Below are 20987 nucleotides of genomic sequence, written 5' to 3' on the forward strand. Positions count from 1 at the left end.
ACCAACAAGATATCATCCCTTTCTGCGGACGCCTGTGAGTCCGACGCCGATGAGGGCGCAGTTGACGAGGTTCAGTCTCTCTACCACTGTTGAATTGGATGACCGAGAGATTGAGCGGGAGTTTGTATTCCGGTACGGGGCTGGCAGACATACTTGGTCGATGAGATCAGGTGTTGAAGGAGAGGGACTGGTGGTGACGCAGCCTGGGACTCATTTGCGCGGACGACTTGATGGGTATTTAGAGGTTCTCCAGGAGCGTGGGCCGGGGTTGAGGCTGGAGTTCAGGGATATGCAGAGGCTTGAGCGCTTGTGTGCGCCGTTGGTATAGGTCTAGGAGCCCAGATGGATGTAGTGTCAAGCAGGAACATGTCGGTACTCTTGAGCTGGGTATGTACATTACTACAAAGCCGGGAATCTATAGGAAGTTCAGCCCTACACCGAAGCTCAGGCCTTTCCTGCCTTCCTCGCCCTTCCTGATGACAAGAGGCAGGCTGAAGTTGACCTCTACCCTCGCGGCAGGGTGTGCATACACAAGTCCAAAGCCAGCAGCGGCGCTTGGCAAGCTTTTCGTGAGATCGCTGACTGTTCGTGACACACTGTTGCTCACATCACCCATAGTCATTGGCTGATCCCTCGCATCTCCTTGTCTCGAATCGCGAAGTGCTAGTAATCTGCCACCATTCACGAAAGCCTGTAACCTCAGGGGCGTTTCCTTGCCCACCCGTGGAAGAGGGAAGAGAATGCTGGCGCCACCTGCTGCGTAGACATCACCGCCTGCGGCATCCTGGCCGTCCCGTGGACCGAGGCCTGAGATCCGGAAGCCGCGAACATCGGTTGGTCCGCCGAGCTGGAAGCGGTCGTTAAGTCTGCTTGCTACTGGGGCACTTTGACCTGATAGTGGGATGGGAGACATGACGCCGTATCGCAGACCTGCGGTGAAGGAAATGCCGCTGTCGCCTTTGATGCCGGGGATGGGTACTGGGAGTGCTGCTTGTGATTCTACTTCGTACTTTGCGAAGGCTACGTCACCTTTCAGTGGTCCGAAACCTGCTAGCTCGCCGACTGTCTTCAGGAGGTAGCCTCGCGAGGGTAGCATGGGGATGTCTCGTGAGTCGTAACTCCAGGTGTAGTTCAGGCTGCTCTTGAAGCTGTCTCCTGCATCTGCTCGTATTGTCGGACTGGCTATTTCTGCTAAGCCTGTGATCTGTCTCCAGAGACCGGAGTATGCGAATGTGTGTAGGCTGAACGGGCTTGTCCTCCATAGTAGCTTTGCATCTCCTCCTCGCAGAACTTCTTCGTGGCTGGCCCATGGCTTGTGTGTGCTGCTTTGCAGTCCTCCTACTTCCACTCTCAGATCTGGATTTGAGAGTATGGGGGTGTCGAAGGTAGCGGAATATGCACTTCTCGTCCTCGTTCCGAGACTTGCGTGCGCATTCAGTCTTTCTGCTCCACCAAAGATGTTTCGAAGTGTAGCATTGACGTATGCACTACCTTCACTACTTCCAGCTTCTGTTCCGGTCTTGATCGTGTATCGTCCTCTCTCCTTCGCGCTCACAAAGACGGCATAATCCGTGGGTGTCGTGCTGGGGTCCGAGCTATCTGGGCGATCGATGTAGGTCGAGATTGGCTGCTGGAAGATGTCTAGGCGATTGAGCTTGTCGACTGCCTTGGATACTGCTGTGAGAGCTTCGCGAAAGGTGTGGTAGCTGTCATTGGCGCGATTGTGAGAGAGAAGAGGGTTGAAGATGCGCTCCAGGAAGCCATGGCGGGTATGTTCGGCGTGGAGGACGCGAATCGAGGAGATGGTCACTGGAGCAGTGGAGTTGATGGCGATCAGCTCATTCTGGCGGGCTTCTGCCTTTGCGTATGAGGCATGGATTCGATCGTTGACCTCCTTCTCGCGCTGTTCCAGCACTTTCGGATCGATGGGCTTTCGGAGCTGCTGGAAGACCTGCTCACTGTACGTAAGTACTACCACCAAACCAGCAAATACTCGAGATACTCACGTCGTCGCCCAGCGGCTCGGAGGTTGCCATCGGAAGGGTAGGACAGTCAATGGCTGCGCGACGGTGGAAACAAGCTGGGAGCCCTGAGCTTGCTTCGAGGTCCGAGGCGGTCGAGAAACCAGCCGGAGCGCGGGCCGACATGGCGCTTGCATTCAAGTCTCACTCACGCAACCTTGGACTCTCCTTCATCTTTCTTGAATGCCCTGCCCGTCACGTCGAAGATTATGTACCGCAAGGCCATCGACTGGCGAAGGTCCTCTGCCAGCCATGTCAGGCATATCACCTGCGATCGCTCGCGTGCGTCAGACACCCAGTCACTGGACAGTGTCTTGTGATGCACACCCACACGATGAAGGAGGGTAGGACCAGAACCGCGCTACAGTCATGCTCACGACCTCGTCCTCCCCTGAACCAAGTATACAACTTCCCTACCTCTGCTCACCTTCGTTCTCTGTCTGCTCAGAGTCAACACCAATATGCCCTCCATGCCATCCGATAACACGATGAGAGCAGTCCAGTATTGCATCTGGGCGGTGACCGTCACAGGCATGCTATTGTGCCTGAAGATACTTCTGACACCTGCAGCTTATGCCATAGCTATCTGCTTGCCGTGACAGCCCCACAAGCACCAATTTCAAGCTGTGCTTCTTTCAAGAGCATATCTGCACAGAGGAATGTCACTGCCATGTCGCCATTCGCGCCAAGTCCGCCTCCCGCCTTAGTATACGATATCTCAGGACTCATAACTCAACGTCCTCCGCTGCAAAGAGAAGTCGACCGGGAAGACACACGTGAACGATGGCACCGCCATTCTCCAGCTTTCGGACGTTTCTCTCGCAAGGGCGGAAAGCGCTCCTCCCCAGCGGCGATGCCATCTCGAAGATTCCTCTGGTGGACATGCTGGCACATACTTGGCACCTCGGTCTTACAGCGTTCGGTGGCCCTACAGTCCATTTCCAGATCTTCCGCGATCTCTTCGTCGAAAAGTACCAATGGCTGGACCACACTGCTTACGATGAGCTATTCGGCCTATGCCAAGCGTTGTCTGGTCCAGCAAGTACGAAGATGCTCTACATCATCAATGTTATGCACTATGGTCTGGCGACGGGTGTGGCGGCCTTCTTTGTCTGGAGCTTGCCAATGGCACTGGCATCCTTTGGCTTGGCCTTGGGCATCAGTCAAGTGGGTGAGACCTAATTAGCTCCGGCTTATGCTTTGCTCAGCGGGCTTAACTCAGCGACTGTTGGTATCATTGCTTTGGCAGCTGTGCAGTTGAGTCAGAAGGCTATCACTGATACATGGACCCGTATCCTAGTCTTCCTGGGTGCAACAGCAGGAATGCTGTACAATGCGCTGTGCTACTTTCCAGTGCTTATGGTCGCTGCCGGGCTAGTCACAGTCGTTTGGGATAGTCGAGTCATTTCGCGTGTATGGCATAGGCTGCAGAAAAAGCGGCGTCAGGACGAGACCTCAGGATCAGGGGACAACGCTGCGCCTGCCGATGGCCTCGATAACGTGAACGCAAACACTAGACCCTCCTCGCTTCGTTCCAGAACGGCTCAATCACCATTCGAGGATCGCGAGGATGCCATCACAGAACCACCGGCCTCAAGCCGCTTGAGACAATGGAAGACCGGAGTCGTAATCATCGTAGCATTCTTCCTCTCCTTCGCCATCGTCATGATCTGCCGCGGTACCCTGAACAACCCTGGCCGCGGCTTCGATCTCTTCGCCAATCTCTACCTCGCAGGCACCATCATCTTCGGTGGCGGTCCAGTGGTCATTCCACTCCTTCGAGCATACATTGTAACACCAGGCTGGGTCTCATCACGAGACTTTCTCCTCGGCCTCGCTATAACTCAAGCATTCCCTGGTCCGAATTTCAACTTCGCTGTTTACCTAGGAACCCTCGCCGTGCAAGGTAGTAGCATCCCTCCCGTGATTGGCGGCATCATTGCTTTCCTGGCCATCTTCACACCGGGACTATGGTTACAGACGGGGCTCTGGAGTTTGTGGCAGAGTATCAGGAAAGTGCAGGCTATTAGGTCTTGCTTGACGGGTATACATGCTGCAGCTGTGGGACTGGTGTTCACTGCGGTGTATCGGCTCTTTGAGATTGGGTATCTGGATGCTGAGGTACGCAATGGTGGTAGCTTGAGCAGAGATCCGTGGTGGGTTGTGATTGTTGCGACGGCGTTTGTGGGAGGGATGCACTTCAAGGTACCGCCGCCTGTGGCGATCTTGCTGGGAGCTGCGATGGGGTTGGTATGGTATGGTGTTACGAAAGCTTGATGCGATCTGCGGGCCATGACATGAAGTATCGTCATGTGCAGCAAAGATATCTGCCCGTACGCTTGGGCCTGTCGCGATGCATGCTCCTGATTCCGCGCACATCTTAGACTCTGCCCTGAGTCCACAAGCCGCTTCCACCTATCGTCAAGCGTCAACAGGACGCCCTTCGCAGTCCACGTAGATCCACCACTGCCCGGCGAAGATACCCTGTCCATCCCTTCCTTCCCATACCCACTTGACCAGTTGTCCAAAAGTGATGCCCTTATCCGACCGCAACCCAAGCCTCTCTCGTCGGTCCCGTCCATCCTTGGCACCTCGAGTGTTATCCCTACAACTATGGGGTATAACACGGGAGTCGTAGCAGCCCGACAGAACAAGAACTCCTGCCATGACTGCGGATCTGCCTTAATGTCAGGCTCAAGCTCCACCGGCCTGGGCTCATACACCAGCATCCACCGCGCCGGCTGACCAGATTTCACTCGGCGCGGACAACTGTAGCACCAGCCGATGGAGGTTGGGAAGAGTGGATGATTCTCTACTCTGTCGGATAAGGAGAGCTGGAACTTCTTCTGTAGAACCGAGGAGTTGTTGATGAGAGCGTTGAATTGGTGGCTGACTCTGTGGACGAGGAGGACGTCTGTTGGGGCCAGGTAGTCGAGGATCGTTTCGAGGAGCTCGTATGTGGCGATGACTTGTTGGCCTGCTGAGGTGGCGGGTGCGGTTGGCTTTTGTGGTGATGCCATGGTTGTGGCTGTGTGTGTCAGTAACTGTTGATCGTACTGGATGCTTGTCGACTCCTGTGATGCTGCGATGAACCTGAGAAGTGGATGCTGCGTTCGGGAGAAGGGAAGGGACAGGGTAAAGATGGTCGATCGGGCGAGAACATGCAGCAGCGGCAAGAGCCACATGAAACGCTTGGCAGCGTTCTTCCCTCGAGCGAATGCAGCGGGAGGAAGTCACAGTCAGAGACGTCGGGATCGGTCGACGTCCGCTGTCACAGTCTTCCGTTTGATCAATCGAATATCTCATCGTCTACTGTAACACAGGATCAGGCTATGTATGCGTGCCGTGTTTATCCGCTCTCGACAATCATCATTAGCTCAATGGTACGGCGTCGCAATTGCTGGTAATCCTATGCACTGCGGCTATAGAGAGGTCGATTATCGACTGCTTCACATATCTACATATATGTGCAAGGTCCATGTCGACGCTTTCAAGCCATTGGGGTAGTGGTGATTGTTCTTTTGGTCTACATACTTTTGCCCAACCGGAAAATCGGGTATCAAACACATGTGTATGTTCAGTCAAATTCCGTATAGTGGGGGACAAAAAGCTGTCCGCCCATGTACCAGAAGCCACGAGGGACCGCAACACACAAAGACCTTCCTTTGCGGTGCATAGTACCCTCCAGACATGGCTTACATGTCTCAGCTCAGTGACGAGTGTCCAGTCGTCTTTCTCTCTTTAACATCCATCACAACAGATATTCGCATTCACAGCAACATACATTCGTCTCGATTCGTATCGACCATAACAACCATTCGTCGCATCCATCACAACGCACAACATGTCCAAGCATCCTTTACAGAAAGAGACTCCGTACACAAGTCCTCCCATTCTACCGAAGAGCGAATCCGGTCACGAGCTTCTTGGACTCAGCAGTCGAACATCCAACATCAAGAACCAGGACAGTCGTTACCACTGTGATGAGGAACTCATGAAAAAGAACCGTGTCCGCGACTATCACCAAGCAGAACAAGCCTTGCAGCGCGGGCAGTACGCAGAGGCTGAGCGCATCTGCTACGACATCGTGGATAATGGCAGCGAGAAATGTTGTTCCGAGGGCATCATGGCGCGGGCGAATATGCTATTGGCGAGGCCGGAGGTGACCAAAGATCTGAAGGATCGAGAGTACGTTGAGGGGCTTTGTGTTCGAGCCCTGTCAGCTTCGACTGACTTCGCGGCAGGTACTACGCATCAGAGGCGATAGCGTGGTGGGAGAAGATCATCGTACATCACGAGCAAGGCCATTTAAACGACGTAGTGACGTATCCGTACGACATGGTATATTCGAAGTTTCCGGCGGACTTGGCGAAGTGGCAGCTCGAGGAGGCGCGAGAGTTATTCGACGATGCATTGACGGAGCTGGAGAGGATAGAGGAGGAGCAGGAGGACGAGAGTGGCGATTCGGTAGACGATCAGGACGACTCGATAGATGAGAAGCCTGAGACCGAAGATGGCAAGGATCCAGTTCTGTCACCAAGGGCGGACACGCCGATGGGCATGAATGAAGAGCTCTAGAGCTTGAACTCGAAAGTCGATCGTTCCCAGCCGCCGCTGTCAGGTCCAGGCTCCTGTTCGGCAGCTCGTTGTACCAGGGCAGTCTTGCGATCGATGGCGCGCTCGGTGCAGAGTTCGTAAACTGTGCTCAAGTTGAAGAGCAAAGTTGGAAACATTGGTAGTCGTGCGGACAGATCTTCCAATACATCTTGGGCAGATGTGATTCGGCCAGTATAGAGGAGAGACACGGCAGCGTTTTGGGTGAAGGATTCATGGCCAGCGTGTTCTTCAGCGAGCATTTGCCAGCCACGAATAGCAGATGAATAGTTGCCATCAGCAACTTCGAAGAGGGCCTCGAGCCCTTTCTTTCTTCCTGCATCATGCATTTGCTCCGCACACCGCCGAGCGCCAGAGACGTCGCCTACTCGAACTTTGAGCAACGCCTTGCGGTAGGCCAGATTATCCGGGTCAATGTCTGCCAGTGTGTCAAGATGCCGCGTTGCTGTCTCAAGCTCGCCCATCTCGACCAAGGCATCGCATACTCGCAGTCCAAGGTCCTGTAGTCGATTTGTCCATATGGCGGTGTTATCGTTATCACCATTCGTTCGTGCATCGCGGAGATTAGCTCGTGCTTCGGCGCTAAGTGCGTACAACGCCATGATGCCGCGACGACCTCCGTCTGCGGCACCAATAGACTGCAAGCGGACCAGCAATAGCCTCAGCTCCCATGGCATGATTTGTACAATGACTTGCACCCCAGGAGGATTCCGCGCCATCATGTCCAGCAAGGGCAATGCTTCCTGGGCCGCCAAGTCGGGTCTAGATATCAGGACAAGACACGCCAGGCGAGTGTATAGAAGATGTAGTATGAGGAGTGAGTCGCTTCCATGGTGAGCCAGCAGGTCTCTGAGTGCCTTCTCCGCTGCACGCCTGAAGTGCCCACCCTGCAGCAGTTCTGAAAGTGAAGCCTCTAATGATGGTTGACTCGGTGACTCTAGAAACGCTTTGGGAACATCATTCACGAAGAGCTGGTGGTATAGGTCTCCATTTTGGAGGAAGCCAAGATTGAGTGCTGGCCTTTTCTGCTGTGGTGCTTTCACATTTGGTGGCTGTGGTGTCGAGTCTCGCAACTGCTCTACAGGTGGAACGAGCGCATCTTCGCTCTCCTTGCTGGCAACTGGTGGGGCTGGTGTAGCTTCAGCCAGCGGACTGCCATAGTCTTCAGCTTTGCTTCCCTCAGCAGCAAAAGGGCATGCTCACTCGTCTGCTGCCTCTTCTAAGGGGCCCACTGTTGTGCGCCTGGGAATTGGGTGTGATATGTTACGCCCATGACGACGGATGCTCCCTGGTGGTGAGCGTGGAGTGGCCATTTTGTTGCCACATAAATAGCAATGTGGGTGTTCTTTCTTTCTTCATATGCACGTCGATTGTTCCAGGCTGTGAAGGTGGTGGCCAAAAGGGATGGCTGACCTTCTCATTGGCTCAGCTCCGCACCTCGGGCTCGGGAGGTGCCACCGCCTGCACAATGAACTTGGCCGAAATCGCTGATCTGGACTCTCTAAACTGACTTCCAAATGACTCCTTCGTAGACTCACTACACTACTAGCTATTACTCACCTCAATCCCCTCAATTCTACTCGCTGTTCTTCACGACAAGCCATTGAAATGACTTGCATGAAGACGGCAGCCATGTTGCAGTCGAAAGCGGCCAAGCAGGCCATCCAATGCCTCCCGCGAGCTCGCCGATTTTCCACGACACCAGCACCAGCCGCCATCTCGCCCTACCGAAAACAGACCGCGCAGAAACCACAAGAGTCGGGGCGACGCAATGTGTCCAAGTCAGCGACGCGGACTGCGCAAGCAGCACCGGCACCACAACGAGCTGTCCCTAGCCCAGCCTTCAATCGCGATGAGCCAAACCTGCGCAATGTGCAGCCATTGGAGAAATTCCGCCAGCCCGAGATGGACCACAGCTTCGTGGGCATGACTGGAGGAGAGATCTTCCACGAGATGATGCTGCGGCATAATGTCGAGCACGTCTGTAGGTACAATACCATGCAGTCACGCGGCACGTGCTAACAAAGCGTGACTAGTCGGCTACCCAGGCGGTGCCATTCTTCCCGTATTCGACGCCATCTACAACAGCGAACACTTCAACTTCATTCTGCCTAGACATGAGCAAGGAGCTGGCCACATGGCCGAAGGATACGCGCGTGCCTCGGGCAAGCCAGGTGTTGTGGTGGTGACATCCGGTCCCGGTGCTACGAACACAATCACGCCCATGCAGGATGCCCTTATGGATGGTACCCCAATGGTCGTGTTCTGTGGTCAGGTCGTCACTGGAGCAATTGGTTCGGACGCGTTTCAGGAAGCCGACACTGTGGGCATCTCAAGAGCTTGCACAAAGTGGAATGTCATGGTTAAGAACGTGGCAGAGCTCCCACGAAGGATAAATGAAGCTTTCGAGATTGCCACTTCTGGTAGACCCGGTCCAGTCTTGGTCGATCTGCCAAAGGATGTAACAGCCGGAAAGCTCCAGCGACCGATCCCAATGACTTCGACCCTGCCACTCCACCCATCTGCCGCGACTGTTGCAGCGCGTGAATTGTCGATGAAGCAGCTGGAGGGCAGCATCAAGCGGTCTGCAGACTTGATCAACGTGGCCAAGAAGCCAGTTGTGTATGCAGGTCAGGGTGTAATGGGCCATCCTGATGGTCCAAAGTTTTTGAAGGAGCTGTCAGAGAAGGCGCAGATCCCAGTGACAACCACCCTGCAAGGTCTTGGTGGATATGACGAACTGGATCCAAAGTCTCTTCACATGCTGGGTATGCACGGCTCTGCCTTCGCGAACATGGCCATGCAGGAAGCCGATTTGATCATCGCACTTGGTGCTCGCTTCGATGATCGTATTACCGGAGCTGTTGCGCGTTTCGCTCCAGCGGCGCGCAAGGCCGCAGAGGAGGGCCGCGGTGGCATCATTCACTTCGATATCATGCCAAAGAACATCAACAAGGTTGTGCAAGCGACCGAAGCCGTTGAGGGAGACGTGACCGCGAACTTGGCTCTTCTCCTACCACATGTGGAACAACGAACTGAGAGCGCGAGAAAGGAATGGTTCGACCAGATCAATGCTTGGAAGGAGAGATTTCCATGGGCATACGAGAAGGAGTCAGGACCGGACGGACCCATCAAGCCACAGAGTGTCATCACGAAACTCTCGGAAATGACCGCAGACCGGAAAGAGGATACCATCATCGCTACTGGTGTCGGTCAACATCAAATGTGGACAGCTCAACACTACAGATGGAGAACGCCACGCTCCATGATCACCTCCGGTGGTCTGGGCACGATGGGCTACGGTCTTCCAGCTGCCATTGGCGCCAAGGTCGCACAGCCGGAGAAGCTCGTCATCGACATTGACGGCGACGCTTCTTTCCTGATGACCCAGACTGAGCTTGGCACTGCTGCAGAGTTCAACATTGGCGTGAAAGTCATTGTTCTGAACAACGAAGAGCAAGGCATGGTCACTCAATGGCAGTCCTTGTTCTACAACGACCGCTTCGCACACACTCACCAACGGAATCCCGACTTTGTGAAGCTTTCCGAGGCGATGCACGTACCCGCGAGGAGAACGACCAAGCTCGCTACTTTGGAGGAAGACCTGCAATGGCTGATCGAGGGCTCCGGCCCAGGTCCAGCGTTCCTTGAGGTGAAGGTCGACCAGAAGGTGCCGGTGCTGCCTATGGTACCTGGTGGCAGCGCTCTCCACGAGTTCTTGGTGTACGACGAGGCCAAGGAGAAGGAGAGGAGACAGCGGACCAAGGAGCGATCTGGCCGATAGTCTGCTTCTTTCCGTTGTGTACAGCAAGGCGTTTTCTGGAGTTTCGTGGTTAGCATTTGGGCTGGAGCGCTTTCTTTTTTGCACCAGATCTGTCTGAATATGTAAGCGCTGAACAGGCGCTCTGTGTTTTCGCCGAACACCAACACATCCGAAAAGTTCTAGCGTAAGGAAATGTACTATGATGGCTCTGTCATGGGCTGAAGGGAAACACAGCTCGCGAAAGCCGTCTCATTCTCGCCAAGTGTCATGTCGTTGACTCGTCGTTCAGCGTCCGAAGCTGCTGTTGGGTCAGGTATATGATTGTTGTCCTGCCATGATGCTTGGTCGTTCTAGACTACCGACTGCAGCACTGCAGCACCATACTGCCGCGTCCGTCAGCATGGTTGGTGAGGGAAGTCAAAATCTGCTTGGGATGACCCTGAACAATGATATCAATATCACAAAATCGTCGATTGACAAGTTTGGCAGGTTGTTTTCGCCGTTTTCTGCAAACTGAGATCTTTCACTGCAGGCGATCATAGATGATGAACCAACCATTTTCTCGAATGACATATCCGAGGTTTCGAAACATCTACACCTCTCCGTAGGAGAGGACGCAGTTACGAAGTCCTCGGATACAAGCATACAACATGAACATGATGAACGTTTGTCGTCCGCAGACCACGTTCTTACGTGTTCACTCATCAACATTTATTAACAAACATCACTGTAAGACGGCCTGGCGTTACACGAGATCTGACCACATCTCACCGACATCTCGTGCTCCCTGGCTGGCGGTGCGGTGCTGCCCAGTGATACACTAGCTCGCCGGGCTGCTGTTCCGCCCCAGGAAACTAGCAGAGCATGATGCCAAAGTTAGTCGGACGGGGATGGCCTTGTGAACCTGCCGAAGATTTTCAATTGAGACGGAGCGTCGGAGCCTTTTTCGTTCGTTCTTGGGCCAGACTCTTGACCACGTGCGATATCTTCGGGTGTTGTTGTGGACAAGCATGGAGTTGTGGCGGTGTGGGATTGGGAGTGGATGTGGAAGCTGCGATGAGGTGCTGGTGGGAGAGTACTATGCTTTGATGTTTGTGTCGGGTGAAAGTGTCTTTTCTCTCTCGGATCTGTTGCACATGGGAATCCCGATACAACTCACGCCATGGGCTGAACTTCAAGCTCTCATCAAGAAGTCGCAGAAATGCCACATTTACTCACTACCGACACGGTCTGCGACTTGGCGCATTCGGCTTTCACTCCCTGTTGGTCGCAGTACCGCTGCCAGGTGTGTCGCACAGATCTGCATGGATCGTTTAGTCTGCGTGTCCCAGGTTGACAGGGTCTACACCACTCGTCGCACGTGGGCTCTGCAAGAGCACCCCACGCGTGTGCAGTTGTCGAAGAGCTGTCAAGACATCGCCCAGGCCATAGCCGAACGCGCGGAAGGATGTCCCAAGGAGGCGGTCACATTCCTGCGCCAGAGCAACTAATGCCGACGGGTGCGTTAGACTTGCTCGGAAAGGAGCGGCCCTGTCGAGCTAATGTGCAGCCACTCCAGGTCGTGGCCTATCCTGGAAAGTGGAAACTCGAGAGCGCCGTCTGCCACGCGGCACTGCTCGGGAGTGGGAAGGAGTCCGCTGGCAGGCCTATCAGGATTCAGGCGACATGATGGGCAGCAACGACTCACGAGAGCAGGGGAGGAGCGCTGCGTGTGAAGAAGGCACGATGATCATTTTGCAGTGGGAAAAAGATTGAGGTGAAGCATGTACCCAAACAGGACCATGGCGCTACCTTGATGTTCGTTACACACAGACCTTTGGGCTCCCGTCAGCGTTGAACAAGAAACGAGGCGTGTCTGCCACGTTGCGCAAGGGGACGACCAAGGAGACAAAAGCCTCGCGTCGACCTCCCTCCCATTCCACCGCTCTGGATCCTGCTTCTTTGATCTCTCTTGCTAAGAGCTCTTGGCCTACAGAAATCACCAGGCGCGTACTCCGGTCTAAAAGCCCAACAACACGACATAGAACGCCACTACTGCGCGCGACGATAACGCATTCACGTACTGCACCGGAGTCTGGAAGTCTAGCCTGCAGCCCAGGTGTTAACAAAGTTCGTGCTGGCGAGTCTGAGTCCACAGCCGCAAGTCTCGAGATTGGCAGGCATCAGCCGAACTGAAGCCTCCCTCCCCGCTCCCGAGATCACATTATTGTGAAACCCATAAGACCGCGTTTCACCTCTTATCTGGTCAATCGACAAGACCCAGCGTCATACTTCCGTGGGAAGATCATCACCTCTGACTTGGTCTGCATCACACGACCACATCGTCGCAACCACCTATTCACCACCGACATATAGGACTGCGAACACTGCTTGCTCCCAGGAAACCGTTCTGGCACTTCCAAACAACAGTAGCACGACCTAGCCTGGCATGTGTGTTGCCTGTCTGAATGTGAGTACAGGCGCGTGTCAACATCGTTGGTACGAGCTGGTGTCACCTTGCAACCCAGCAAGCAACCTCGCAAATTGCCCAGAAAGGCTTCGACTCCAAGGCTGGGAAGTTCGCAAAGACACCTGCCCATTCTGCGACGGCGAGAACCACCATCAATCGACACACAGGCTGTTCGGCAGTACGTCGTCTGCCAGCTCAGTCACATCCTCGCCCACGATATTCGAAATGGGCATGACACCTGCAACGAGACGAGGAAGTCTGGCCACTCTGAACCTCAACGCAGGCCAACTCAGCCCACTATCACGAACCAGCAGCGGATGCAGCATCGAAATGGAACGCTCTCAACGAAACCGCGACATGAACGATCGCCTCATGCTCTACCTCTCATCAGACCCTCACGAAGTCCTCCCGTCGGCTAGGAAGAACTACCCAACCTACGCAGCAGCCATCGCACGGGTGGAAAGCAATCTCTCTGGCAAGGACGATTCTAATGCATACACTCGCCTACGACGACGCAGCTCTTCGAGCTCTTTCGGCCGTGGCTGGAAACGCTTCTCTGGACGCTTCAGTCTCGGTAATGGCAGCCTTTACAGGATCAATCAATGACATCCAACCTCGCAGTGCTTTCTCGCACCCTCGATGAAGATCTACATAATTGGCACCTGAAGGATCGCATGCATAACTTGGCAACGAACTCTCTCCCACGTCTCCCTCGTGGCGCTTTTCGATATTGGGGTCCAAACTCGCTCCGGCTTCTACGGAACAGTCTATGCCAGGATTCTGCACAGCCTACCTCTGGAAGTATCATTCCGACAGTACATGACTTGAGCCAGCAGCGCCAAAGAGGCCACTCTGGGACATCGACCATCACGAAAACCGCGCCACAAACTGTGGTGAGCACACATGACCCGATTGGCTTTCGTCCGCCACGAGGCAAATACGAAGCTATGAGCAGGCACAGCAAGTCGCGTGGCTTGCACGCAGCGGGTGCCGAGCCTCGCCAAGAATTCTCGGTGTGGAGCGGATGGAGGACGAACTTGGCGGTCTTGGTATTTGTGTTGGAATGACCGGGTCTGATTGTTCTGTGTGGATGGATGCATGCGTCAAGGTTGGCCCACTGTCGGCCGAGGTCGCTGTGCAGTGCAGGCTTTGCAGTGGTTCCATGGCACAGTCATGATCGCTATTGACGTTGAGGAGGAAGGGGATGATCACTACGCGGCTACGCCGACTGGGGATTTTTCTTATCGCTGGCGATAATGATTGACGGATGAGGAAGCTGTGCTACACCGTCTTGTTACCGATCATCGACGACGACAGCGGCGGTGGTTTGAAGCACTTAGATGTCAGTCTGTGGACTGTGGCGTTGTAAGACTGCTGTAAGAGGAGGACTGCTTTGTGATTCTTTGGCTGCTGTGATACCCCCACGCTATTATATGCGTACTAAACTGTACTCTATAACATCAATGCCCAACGATAGCTCAACAGGCTAGCGGATCTTTATCGATCCAGGCAGTATTGCCAAAAGTTCCCGTAAAGGGAAATTGAAAGACTTTCTCTGGCGTCGAGTATGGTTCGTACTGCTGTGTCGTCAGCTCGATGGTCACATTGCTTGCTGCACGTGCGGTTGCGTTGAAGCCGGGGCCGTAGGTGTGATATTCTGCCATGGTCGTGTCTACACTCTTGTCAGTCGTGGTCATCTCGTAGCAGCGGATCGACCAGCCAACTTACTGAAGTGCACGCGAGGTTCTGTCGTGCTCCACTCAATGTATCCCGCAGGAAGAATGCTATCATCCAGATAGCTGTTGGAGAATATGCTTCGATGTTGGGCGTTCCAAGGCCTGCCAAGGGCGCATTTGTGGGTGATGTCCAGCGTATCGTTGGCGGCGATGACTTGGCTGTCGTGGATGTAGACGCCGTATTTGTTCTCGTGTGTGTTGTTGGTGCCCTTTAACAGATGATCGTCGTTAGTCGGGTCTAAGAGGGGGGTTGAGTAATGGTATCACCTTCCATGCTGTGATACCCCCGCCACAGCCACGTAAGAGGACGTTCGAGTTTTCGACCCAGAGAGTGCCGAAGCCGTCTACAGCGTGTGATCAGTCTTGATCGTGACTGTACGTCTGAGGTGGTCTAGACTTACAGAAGAAGTCGGTTTGTCCGCCGATGATACACTCGTGCATGTAGGCATTGCCCAGCTTTCCTACGTACACCTTGGACAAAATCAGTATCAACTCCGATGGGATCATCCTCGACGGTAACCTACCGTATCCTGGTAGCTCAAGAACTGGCTATAGTAGAAGCCTGCATTGGAATAGCTCATGCTTAGCGCCAAGCTCGGTCCTGCGGAGTATGGAAGATAATCGTTGATGAAGTTGAGGTTGTAAGCTCGGAAGTTCTCGTTGCCAAACGGCGTCTCTGCGAGCACGGCATTACCTGTTGGTCCAGAACCTGTCAAGCTGGAGTTGAGAGTTGGCGCGACTGTCAAGGTGCTGGTGTATGTATTGTCGTACGTTCCGATTGTTGCTGTACCGGTGGCGTTATGCCAGATGATGTTGACAAGGTTGGCAGATGCATTGTTGGGGTGGTATGTCTGTCCTAGGATGGTCACTGGTCCTTGGCGGGTAATGTTGACTTGCTCGGTGTAGTCGCCAGGTAGAACGAGGATGGTGTAGCTAGCGTTGTTCTTCGGCAAGCTCAGGACTGCAGACTGTACGCTTGTATATGTCTGGTTTGCTCCAACTAACAGAGTTCCATTGGGACAGCCTTCGAGCAGGTCTTTTGTAGGGTATTGGCACTGCGTACGATTGAATGAGAGTGCTAACGAAACTGATGTCCATAGCAGACCCGACGCAAGTGACGCCTTCCCAAGCATTGTGACAAGATGAGGCTTATAGCTTACCTGTATTGAAGAGAGCCAAGAAGAGCGGGAAGGAAGCAGTACCACTATATGCTGGAACTCACTTTTATGCCGCTCTAGCTGGCGACATAGCATCGCGTCAGTGTGTGACGAGGTTGCCGGCCTTCACATTGACACGACGTCTTGTCGAAGCGGAGAGGAGCACCTGGAGATGCGGAGCCCCAGTTTTCTCCACGGCTCGAACATGCCGCTCGCTTGGAGAAGATCCACCAATGATGGAATCTGGTAGTATTGCAGTGGCAGCAACAGTGCGTCGTCTGGTATCGTTGCGGGAGAGTGTCGTAGTCATAGCAGACGATGCCGCAAATCATGACGCGTCCTGCAAAGCTCTCCGGCAACGACATCAACGGCATGCGCTCAACCCGGCATGCCTGGGACGTCTGGCGCGCCATCTCCCCCGGATGGTGCTGTATCAAATACAATGACCGGTAGACGATGTGGTTGGGTGTTGAAGAAGGAAAGCAAGCCAGGCACTGGAGAGTTAATAACGACACAGATAATGACTAAGCATTAACACCTGAGGCAGGAGTATTTTCACATGATCAATTAAACATTACTGCAAACTATGCTGGACTAGGTGTCCGATCTATCTATATGCCATGCAATGTTCTGCCGTGATATTGCGAGCTCAAAGCTCAGCAAAGACCCAAGTCATGCATCCAATAGCAATGGTGAGAGCTGCGAAGCTCATGCCGTAGTTGGAAGCCTCGCCTTCCGAGACAACGGTTGTCTTTGTGGCTGTTGGAGTGAGAGTGGCCAGGATAGCAGTTCCATTGGCGGTGCCGTTGGTGGTCATGGTAGTAGGAGCTGGGTAAACGATGGCGGTGCCATTCGTTGTGGTCGTCGTGGTGGAGGTGCCTTGGGCAACGACTGTCGAGCTGGTCATAGATGAGCTTGAGGTTGGGGCGTTGGTGGTAGTCGTGGTCGATGAGCTGGTGGGACAGAAGCCTTGAACATATGACCAGACCTCGTCGTAATCAGCATCGTCTGTGCACGATGATCTGATGGACGGCTGGATGGTGGCAAGGGTCGAAGCTGGATCTTGGCATAGGCACTCTGTCGTGACTTGAGTGCACCCAGTAGTGGTCAGGAGGGTGATAAGTGGTGTGACTGCGCAGTCAGGTAGTTCCTCTGCACCTGGTGGGATGGCAAGACCTGCTGGTACTTGTGGCAGTGCGTTCGCCAGGCCGAAGGCAAGAACGAGAGCTGAAGCCTTGGAGAAGGCCATGTCGATGAATGGGAAGGTGGAAATGTTGTGCAACGATATTGACTGCTTGTGAAAATCAGTGACTTACTCGTGTGGAAGAGTCTGAAGATGTTGCATGAAGCCTTATTCAAGCGTCCACGCATTCCAGAAAACGAAGAGTACTTTTCCGCATGCATGAGCAAGAAGACCATAGTCTTTGCGACGCTCAGCGTATCCGATGGCTCAGCGATCGATAGCCCATCATCGTGAATTGCGCTGGCATGCACGCCATAGCATCGGGTCACGCTTACAGATGCTTGCGAGTTGACGGGGCCTTGGCAAAGAAAGCCAGGAATGTTATCATCGCATCCAGCTGGAATGTGGAGCTGACGACATATGTGCATGGATGTCTCGTTACCCCAGGTTCGGGCCCATTGTCTTACACTAGCGGCAGTGTTGGTATAGCAGGTTGTCCGGTTGCGGCAGATGGATTACGCCAAGCCTAGCCGCTCTTGCTCAGAGTTGCTTCAGACACAAAGCGCGAGCACGCCGGTATGGACCAGCAAGCCTGGGAGTGACGCTTGGGGTGACGTGATGTCTGATCCAGGTGTGGCAGCCTTGAGAGGGCCTCCGGGTGTCCAGAAATACCAGCCGTGTGGCCGTGAGCCTGCCGAGCCTCAGACATCTGCAAGGCCGGTTGATCTATGTCATTATCCCGATTCTGATCCCGATTATCATTTGTGCCAGTATGCTTCAATCCGAGTGGGAGGTATCTCCATACAACGAAGGTCGTCGGAGGAGCTCGCAGTTGTCTGTATCATCACGCGATAGTGCAACTGGTCGGCTCCGCCAGATCGTCTCCAACCTGGTGCCAGATGTTACTGAGGAGGAATACAGCCATGAAGATCAACGATGCGGCCGTCTATTACCCGGGGTCCATGGCTACAGTCGTACGATGCACGCGCACACCAAGTGGCAGATGGAATCCTTTTCGATGAGCTCAATTCCAAGCTACCAGCGGACGATGCACGCCTTTACTCTGAACCAATTCAACCACCAACGAAGCTTATCTCAGACACGAAGCGAGACCAGCAGTCCGCATATCGAAGCTCAGCAAGCCATGCTGCCATCTCCAGTGTGTGCTGACCTCACGATCGACGAAGCACCAGTGCCACCTTGCAATTCACCTTCGGCGGAGCAGCAGGTCGCCAGAATTGGGACCAAGAAGCCGCGAAGAGATACTGAGCCGGTTCTGAGAGACTTTGCTGCGGCGCGGAAGATTCGATATTCGATTGCTCGTGAGTAAAGAGGTGTAGCGGAGGGAGAAGAGTGTGGGAGAAGTTGAAGTTGAAGTGGAGCTTCGGAGTGGTCAGAGCTTTCCAAGCGCGTTTGCTGCCTGCAACCTCCCCTCCCTCCAATCACTGCAGCATTTCTGGCAGAGTTGCGAACATCATGAGCCCGCTCGCCTTCTTGCCAACTCGGCCACTGTGCCGGCACAACCTGACATCCACCACAAGATGGCCTCAGCATCGCCGCAGGAACAATCCGAATGCCTGCTGATGGCCTTGCCTGCAGAGCTCAGAAACGAGATCTACCAATATGTCCTCGACGGCGAAGCGCAGAAATGCAGAACACGCTTCAAGGTCCGCTTCACCAGCAAATGTCATGCCCGTCGTGGTCGCCAGGAGCCCGCACTCTTGAACACCAGCAGCGCAATCCGAGCTGAGGCACTCCCGATGTTCTACGCTCTCAACAAGTTCGAGCTAACCTTCGCTATCACTCAACTTCATGACGCCACCGAGTGGGTCTCCATACTCAGACAGCAGTGCGGCAATGGTCCACAGGGCAGAGGGCCACTTGGAGGCATCTCGCTCAACATCACCACTTGCAGCTGGGTTCATGTAGCGTCGCTCCTGCCATTGGCCGAGTTCGCATTCGAGTACGCACTTGTGCTTGGTCAGGTCAAACCGCCGGCTGGCATGGTTCACCTCAGTAAGACGGTGCACGACATTGCTGCTCTCGGACGCAAGGCAAAGAAGCAGGGCAAGGATTTGGAGTGGCTGAAGGTGAGGTTCGAGCAAGTGGTGGGGAGGCATCTCGACAAGAAACACGCAAAGACTGCTTTGGCCAAAGATGAAGCGCGTCAGGAACTGTTGGCTGAATCACTTAAGCTCAAAGAGGTGGAAGTGCTGGGAGGTCCGGTGGATGATAGCCCTCGTCAGACCAGATCGATGCTGAGTGGGAGTCATTAAGGCAGAGCGATACTGCCACGGGCAGTAACGGACATCGCAGCGCACAGACAGCACATACGACCATTGGAGCACATCAAGTGCTGCTGAAACGTTGACAACCATGCCAAGCGGCCTAGATTGCGTACTTCGGCGGAAGTGAAGGTGAAGCCTTGCGCTTTGCGGACACAAAGCAGTGGTTGTCCCGAAGGTAGGCACGCGTATTCGGTGGACCAGGCTTCTTACAATACGGCGTACGATGGGCCAACGTAGCGCTGCTCCGCTGCAAGGACCTCACTCTGCTTTCACTTATGCATGCTCAACGGTCGGCTGACCCAAGCTTACCACCATAGTTTTCTCGACCTGCTGCCTAGCAGTTGTATAAATGCTGTTCCGCCCTCACGACTTCGCACATTCTCTCAACCACTTCTCTCGTGACTTCGTCAATAACAACGACCACAGCCAGCCAGAAATCAACAACCACAATGGCAAGAAACAAGTACGCGATCGACGACGACGTTTCGGACAGCGAGTCACTCGCCCCTACCATCAAACGCGAGGTCTTTAGCGACGATGAAGAAGACTACATACCCTTGCGAAAGAAACGTCCCCGTCACAAGTACCGATCGCCTTCACCACCACCACTTCCACCATCAGAAGAACGCTTAATGGCACTCGCAGTCGCTCGCCGCAGCGCCCGTACGATGGATAAGAATGCGTATGACTTCAGTCGTAGCCAGCATCGCCGCTGCGTAGAATACTCTGCACCCGCCAGAACCACAAGCAAAGCTAGGAAGCCCAGCGCCAAGGCCCGTGAAGCAAGCAATGCGCAACGACGCTGGAAGCGCAAGTTACGACAGCCGACGAAGAATCTGATGATGAAACTTCCAGCAGAAATTCGGAACGAGATCTACAGGTACGTGCTCATTGAGCAGACGACGAGCACGAAAGTAAGACCCTCTTGGCGGTTCGCACCTCCGCATAAAGTCGTCGTTGTCGACTTTGGAATGAAGTGGAAAGAGCCCAGCTTGCTTCAAGTCTCCAAGCAAATCCGGCAAGAGGCATCAGCCATGTACTACGCAACTCATGACTTCTTGTTGGTCATCGAAGTGCCCCAGTTGGAGCGTTTCAGAACCTGGCTTCAATCAATCGCAGAGCGATGCTTTGCGAGCAACACCGCCATCACTCTTGGAAGCAGTGTCATCAAGATCATAAACTGCAGAATCGAAGAAGTCGCATCCTTGCTACCATTGGCGTTCATCTCTCACGAGTTCAAAGCCCTCACACGGAACGGGGTCGAATGCAACACTGGCTGGTACATGTACTCAGCCGTAAATGATGTTGTGTTATTGGGTCATGGCCGGGAGCCGGATGAAAGATACCTGGAGCGTCTCGAGTTCGACTTTGAAGAATGGCTGAAGGCACTGCTTGTCAGCAAGAGATGGAAGCGCAGAGTTCGTGGTGAACGCAGATACCGCCATCGCGGGGCCGGAAAATATTGGGTCCAGCTTCGCGGCTACGACCTGCCATCGGAGATGCATGGCTACGACCGGTATCTACACGCAATCCAGCAACAGCCTGGCGATCACTTCGGAACTGGAGAAGACTTCAACCCAGAGACAGACGACGTGTACAAGAACAGATACATGAGCTTGGCACGTCATCAACAGACCGATTGCAAGACTCGTTCAATGACCCAAGCACCATGAGGCTCGGCTGAGACATGGAGCGTGGCCAGAGGATCCATGTGCCATACAAGGAAGGAGAAAAGATCGAGAGAAGAGCAACGATAAGCAGAGTATGATGCGGTGT

General features: G+C 54.1%; 11 protein-coding genes across 11 annotated transcripts; 6 read left to right on the forward strand and 5 right to left on the reverse strand.

The window, feature by feature from the left end:
* Positions 1 to 415: 415 nt before the first annotated feature.
* CLAFUR5_10522 (SAM50-like protein) lies at positions 416 to 2147 on the reverse strand (the record flags this gene model as incomplete). Its single annotated transcript, XM_047909670.1, has 2 exons — positions 416 to 1951; positions 2007 to 2147. The coding sequence occupies 2 exons, from the start codon at positions 2145 to 2147 to the stop codon at positions 416 to 418; spliced, it is 1677 nt and encodes a 558-aa protein (XP_047764695.1).
* A 657-nt stretch (positions 2148 to 2804) lies between these two features.
* On the forward strand, positions 2805 to 4298 carry CLAFUR5_10523 (uncharacterized protein; the record flags this gene model as incomplete). Its single annotated transcript, XM_047909671.1, is given in 2 exon segments — positions 2805 to 3192; positions 3208 to 4298. 2 exon segments carry the CDS (start codon positions 2805 to 2807, stop codon positions 4296 to 4298), a joined length of 1479 nt encoding a protein of 492 aa, XP_047764601.1.
* A 144-nt stretch (positions 4299 to 4442) lies between these two features.
* On the reverse strand, positions 4443 to 5041 carry CLAFUR5_10524 (uncharacterized protein; the record flags this gene model as incomplete). Its single annotated transcript, XM_047909672.1, has 2 exons — positions 4443 to 4626; positions 4647 to 5041. 2 exons carry the CDS (start codon positions 5039 to 5041, stop codon positions 4443 to 4445), a joined length of 579 nt encoding a protein of 192 aa, XP_047764122.1.
* An 824-nt stretch (positions 5042 to 5865) lies between these two features.
* CLAFUR5_10525 (uncharacterized protein) lies at positions 5866 to 6288 on the forward strand (the record flags this gene model as incomplete). Its single annotated transcript, XM_047909673.1, has 1 exon — positions 5866 to 6288. The coding sequence occupies one exon, from the start codon at positions 5866 to 5868 to the stop codon at positions 6286 to 6288; it is 423 nt and encodes a 140-aa protein (XP_047764174.1).
* Positions 6289 to 6595: 307 nt separating this feature from the next.
* Positions 6596 to 7948, reverse strand: CLAFUR5_10526 (uncharacterized protein; the record flags this gene model as incomplete). The annotated part of the gene is made up of 2 exons (XM_047909674.1): positions 6596 to 7787; positions 7839 to 7948. The coding sequence occupies 2 exons, from the start codon at positions 7946 to 7948 to the stop codon at positions 6596 to 6598; spliced, it is 1302 nt and encodes a 433-aa protein (XP_047764123.1).
* A 295-nt stretch (positions 7949 to 8243) lies between these two features.
* Positions 8244 to 10419, forward strand: CLAFUR5_10527 (Acetolactate synthase catalytic subunit, mitochondrial; the record flags this gene model as incomplete). The annotated part of the gene is made up of 2 exons (XM_047909675.1): positions 8244 to 8619; positions 8672 to 10419. 2 exons carry the CDS (start codon positions 8244 to 8246, stop codon positions 10417 to 10419), a joined length of 2124 nt encoding a protein of 707 aa, XP_047764124.1.
* Positions 10420 to 12826: 2407 nt separating this feature from the next.
* On the forward strand, positions 12827 to 13453 carry CLAFUR5_10528 (uncharacterized protein; the record flags this gene model as incomplete). The annotated part of the gene is made up of 1 exon (XM_047909676.1): positions 12827 to 13453. The coding sequence occupies one exon, from the start codon at positions 12827 to 12829 to the stop codon at positions 13451 to 13453; it is 627 nt and encodes a 208-aa protein (XP_047764106.1).
* Positions 13454 to 14325: 872 nt separating this feature from the next.
* On the reverse strand, positions 14326 to 15836 carry CLAFUR5_10529 (putative pectinesterase A; the record flags this gene model as incomplete). The annotated part of the gene is made up of 5 exons (XM_047909677.1): positions 14326 to 14519; positions 14576 to 14792; positions 14851 to 14927; positions 14985 to 15054; positions 15108 to 15836. The coding sequence occupies 5 exons, from the start codon at positions 15834 to 15836 to the stop codon at positions 14326 to 14328; spliced, it is 1287 nt and encodes a 428-aa protein (XP_047764596.1).
* Positions 15837 to 16389: 553 nt separating this feature from the next.
* Positions 16390 to 16989, reverse strand: CLAFUR5_10530 (uncharacterized protein; the record flags this gene model as incomplete). Its single annotated transcript, XM_047909678.1, has 1 exon — positions 16390 to 16989. One exon carries the CDS (start codon positions 16987 to 16989, stop codon positions 16390 to 16392), a length of 600 nt encoding a protein of 199 aa, XP_047764565.1.
* A 1475-nt stretch (positions 16990 to 18464) lies between these two features.
* Positions 18465 to 19199, forward strand: CLAFUR5_10531 (uncharacterized protein; the record flags this gene model as incomplete). Its single annotated transcript, XM_047909679.1, has 1 exon — positions 18465 to 19199. One exon carries the CDS (start codon positions 18465 to 18467, stop codon positions 19197 to 19199), a length of 735 nt encoding a protein of 244 aa, XP_047764564.1.
* Positions 19200 to 19660: 461 nt separating this feature from the next.
* CLAFUR5_10532 (uncharacterized protein) lies at positions 19661 to 20884 on the forward strand (the record flags this gene model as incomplete). The annotated part of the gene is made up of 1 exon (XM_047909680.1): positions 19661 to 20884. The coding sequence occupies one exon, from the start codon at positions 19661 to 19663 to the stop codon at positions 20882 to 20884; it is 1224 nt and encodes a 407-aa protein (XP_047764069.1).
* Positions 20885 to 20987: the final 103 nt, after the last annotated feature.

Source organism: Fulvia fulva, chromosome 7 (assembly GCF_020509005.1).
Source record: "Fulvia fulva chromosome 7, complete sequence".
Taxonomy (NCBI): domain Eukaryota; kingdom Fungi; phylum Ascomycota; class Dothideomycetes; order Mycosphaerellales; family Mycosphaerellaceae; genus Fulvia; species Fulvia fulva.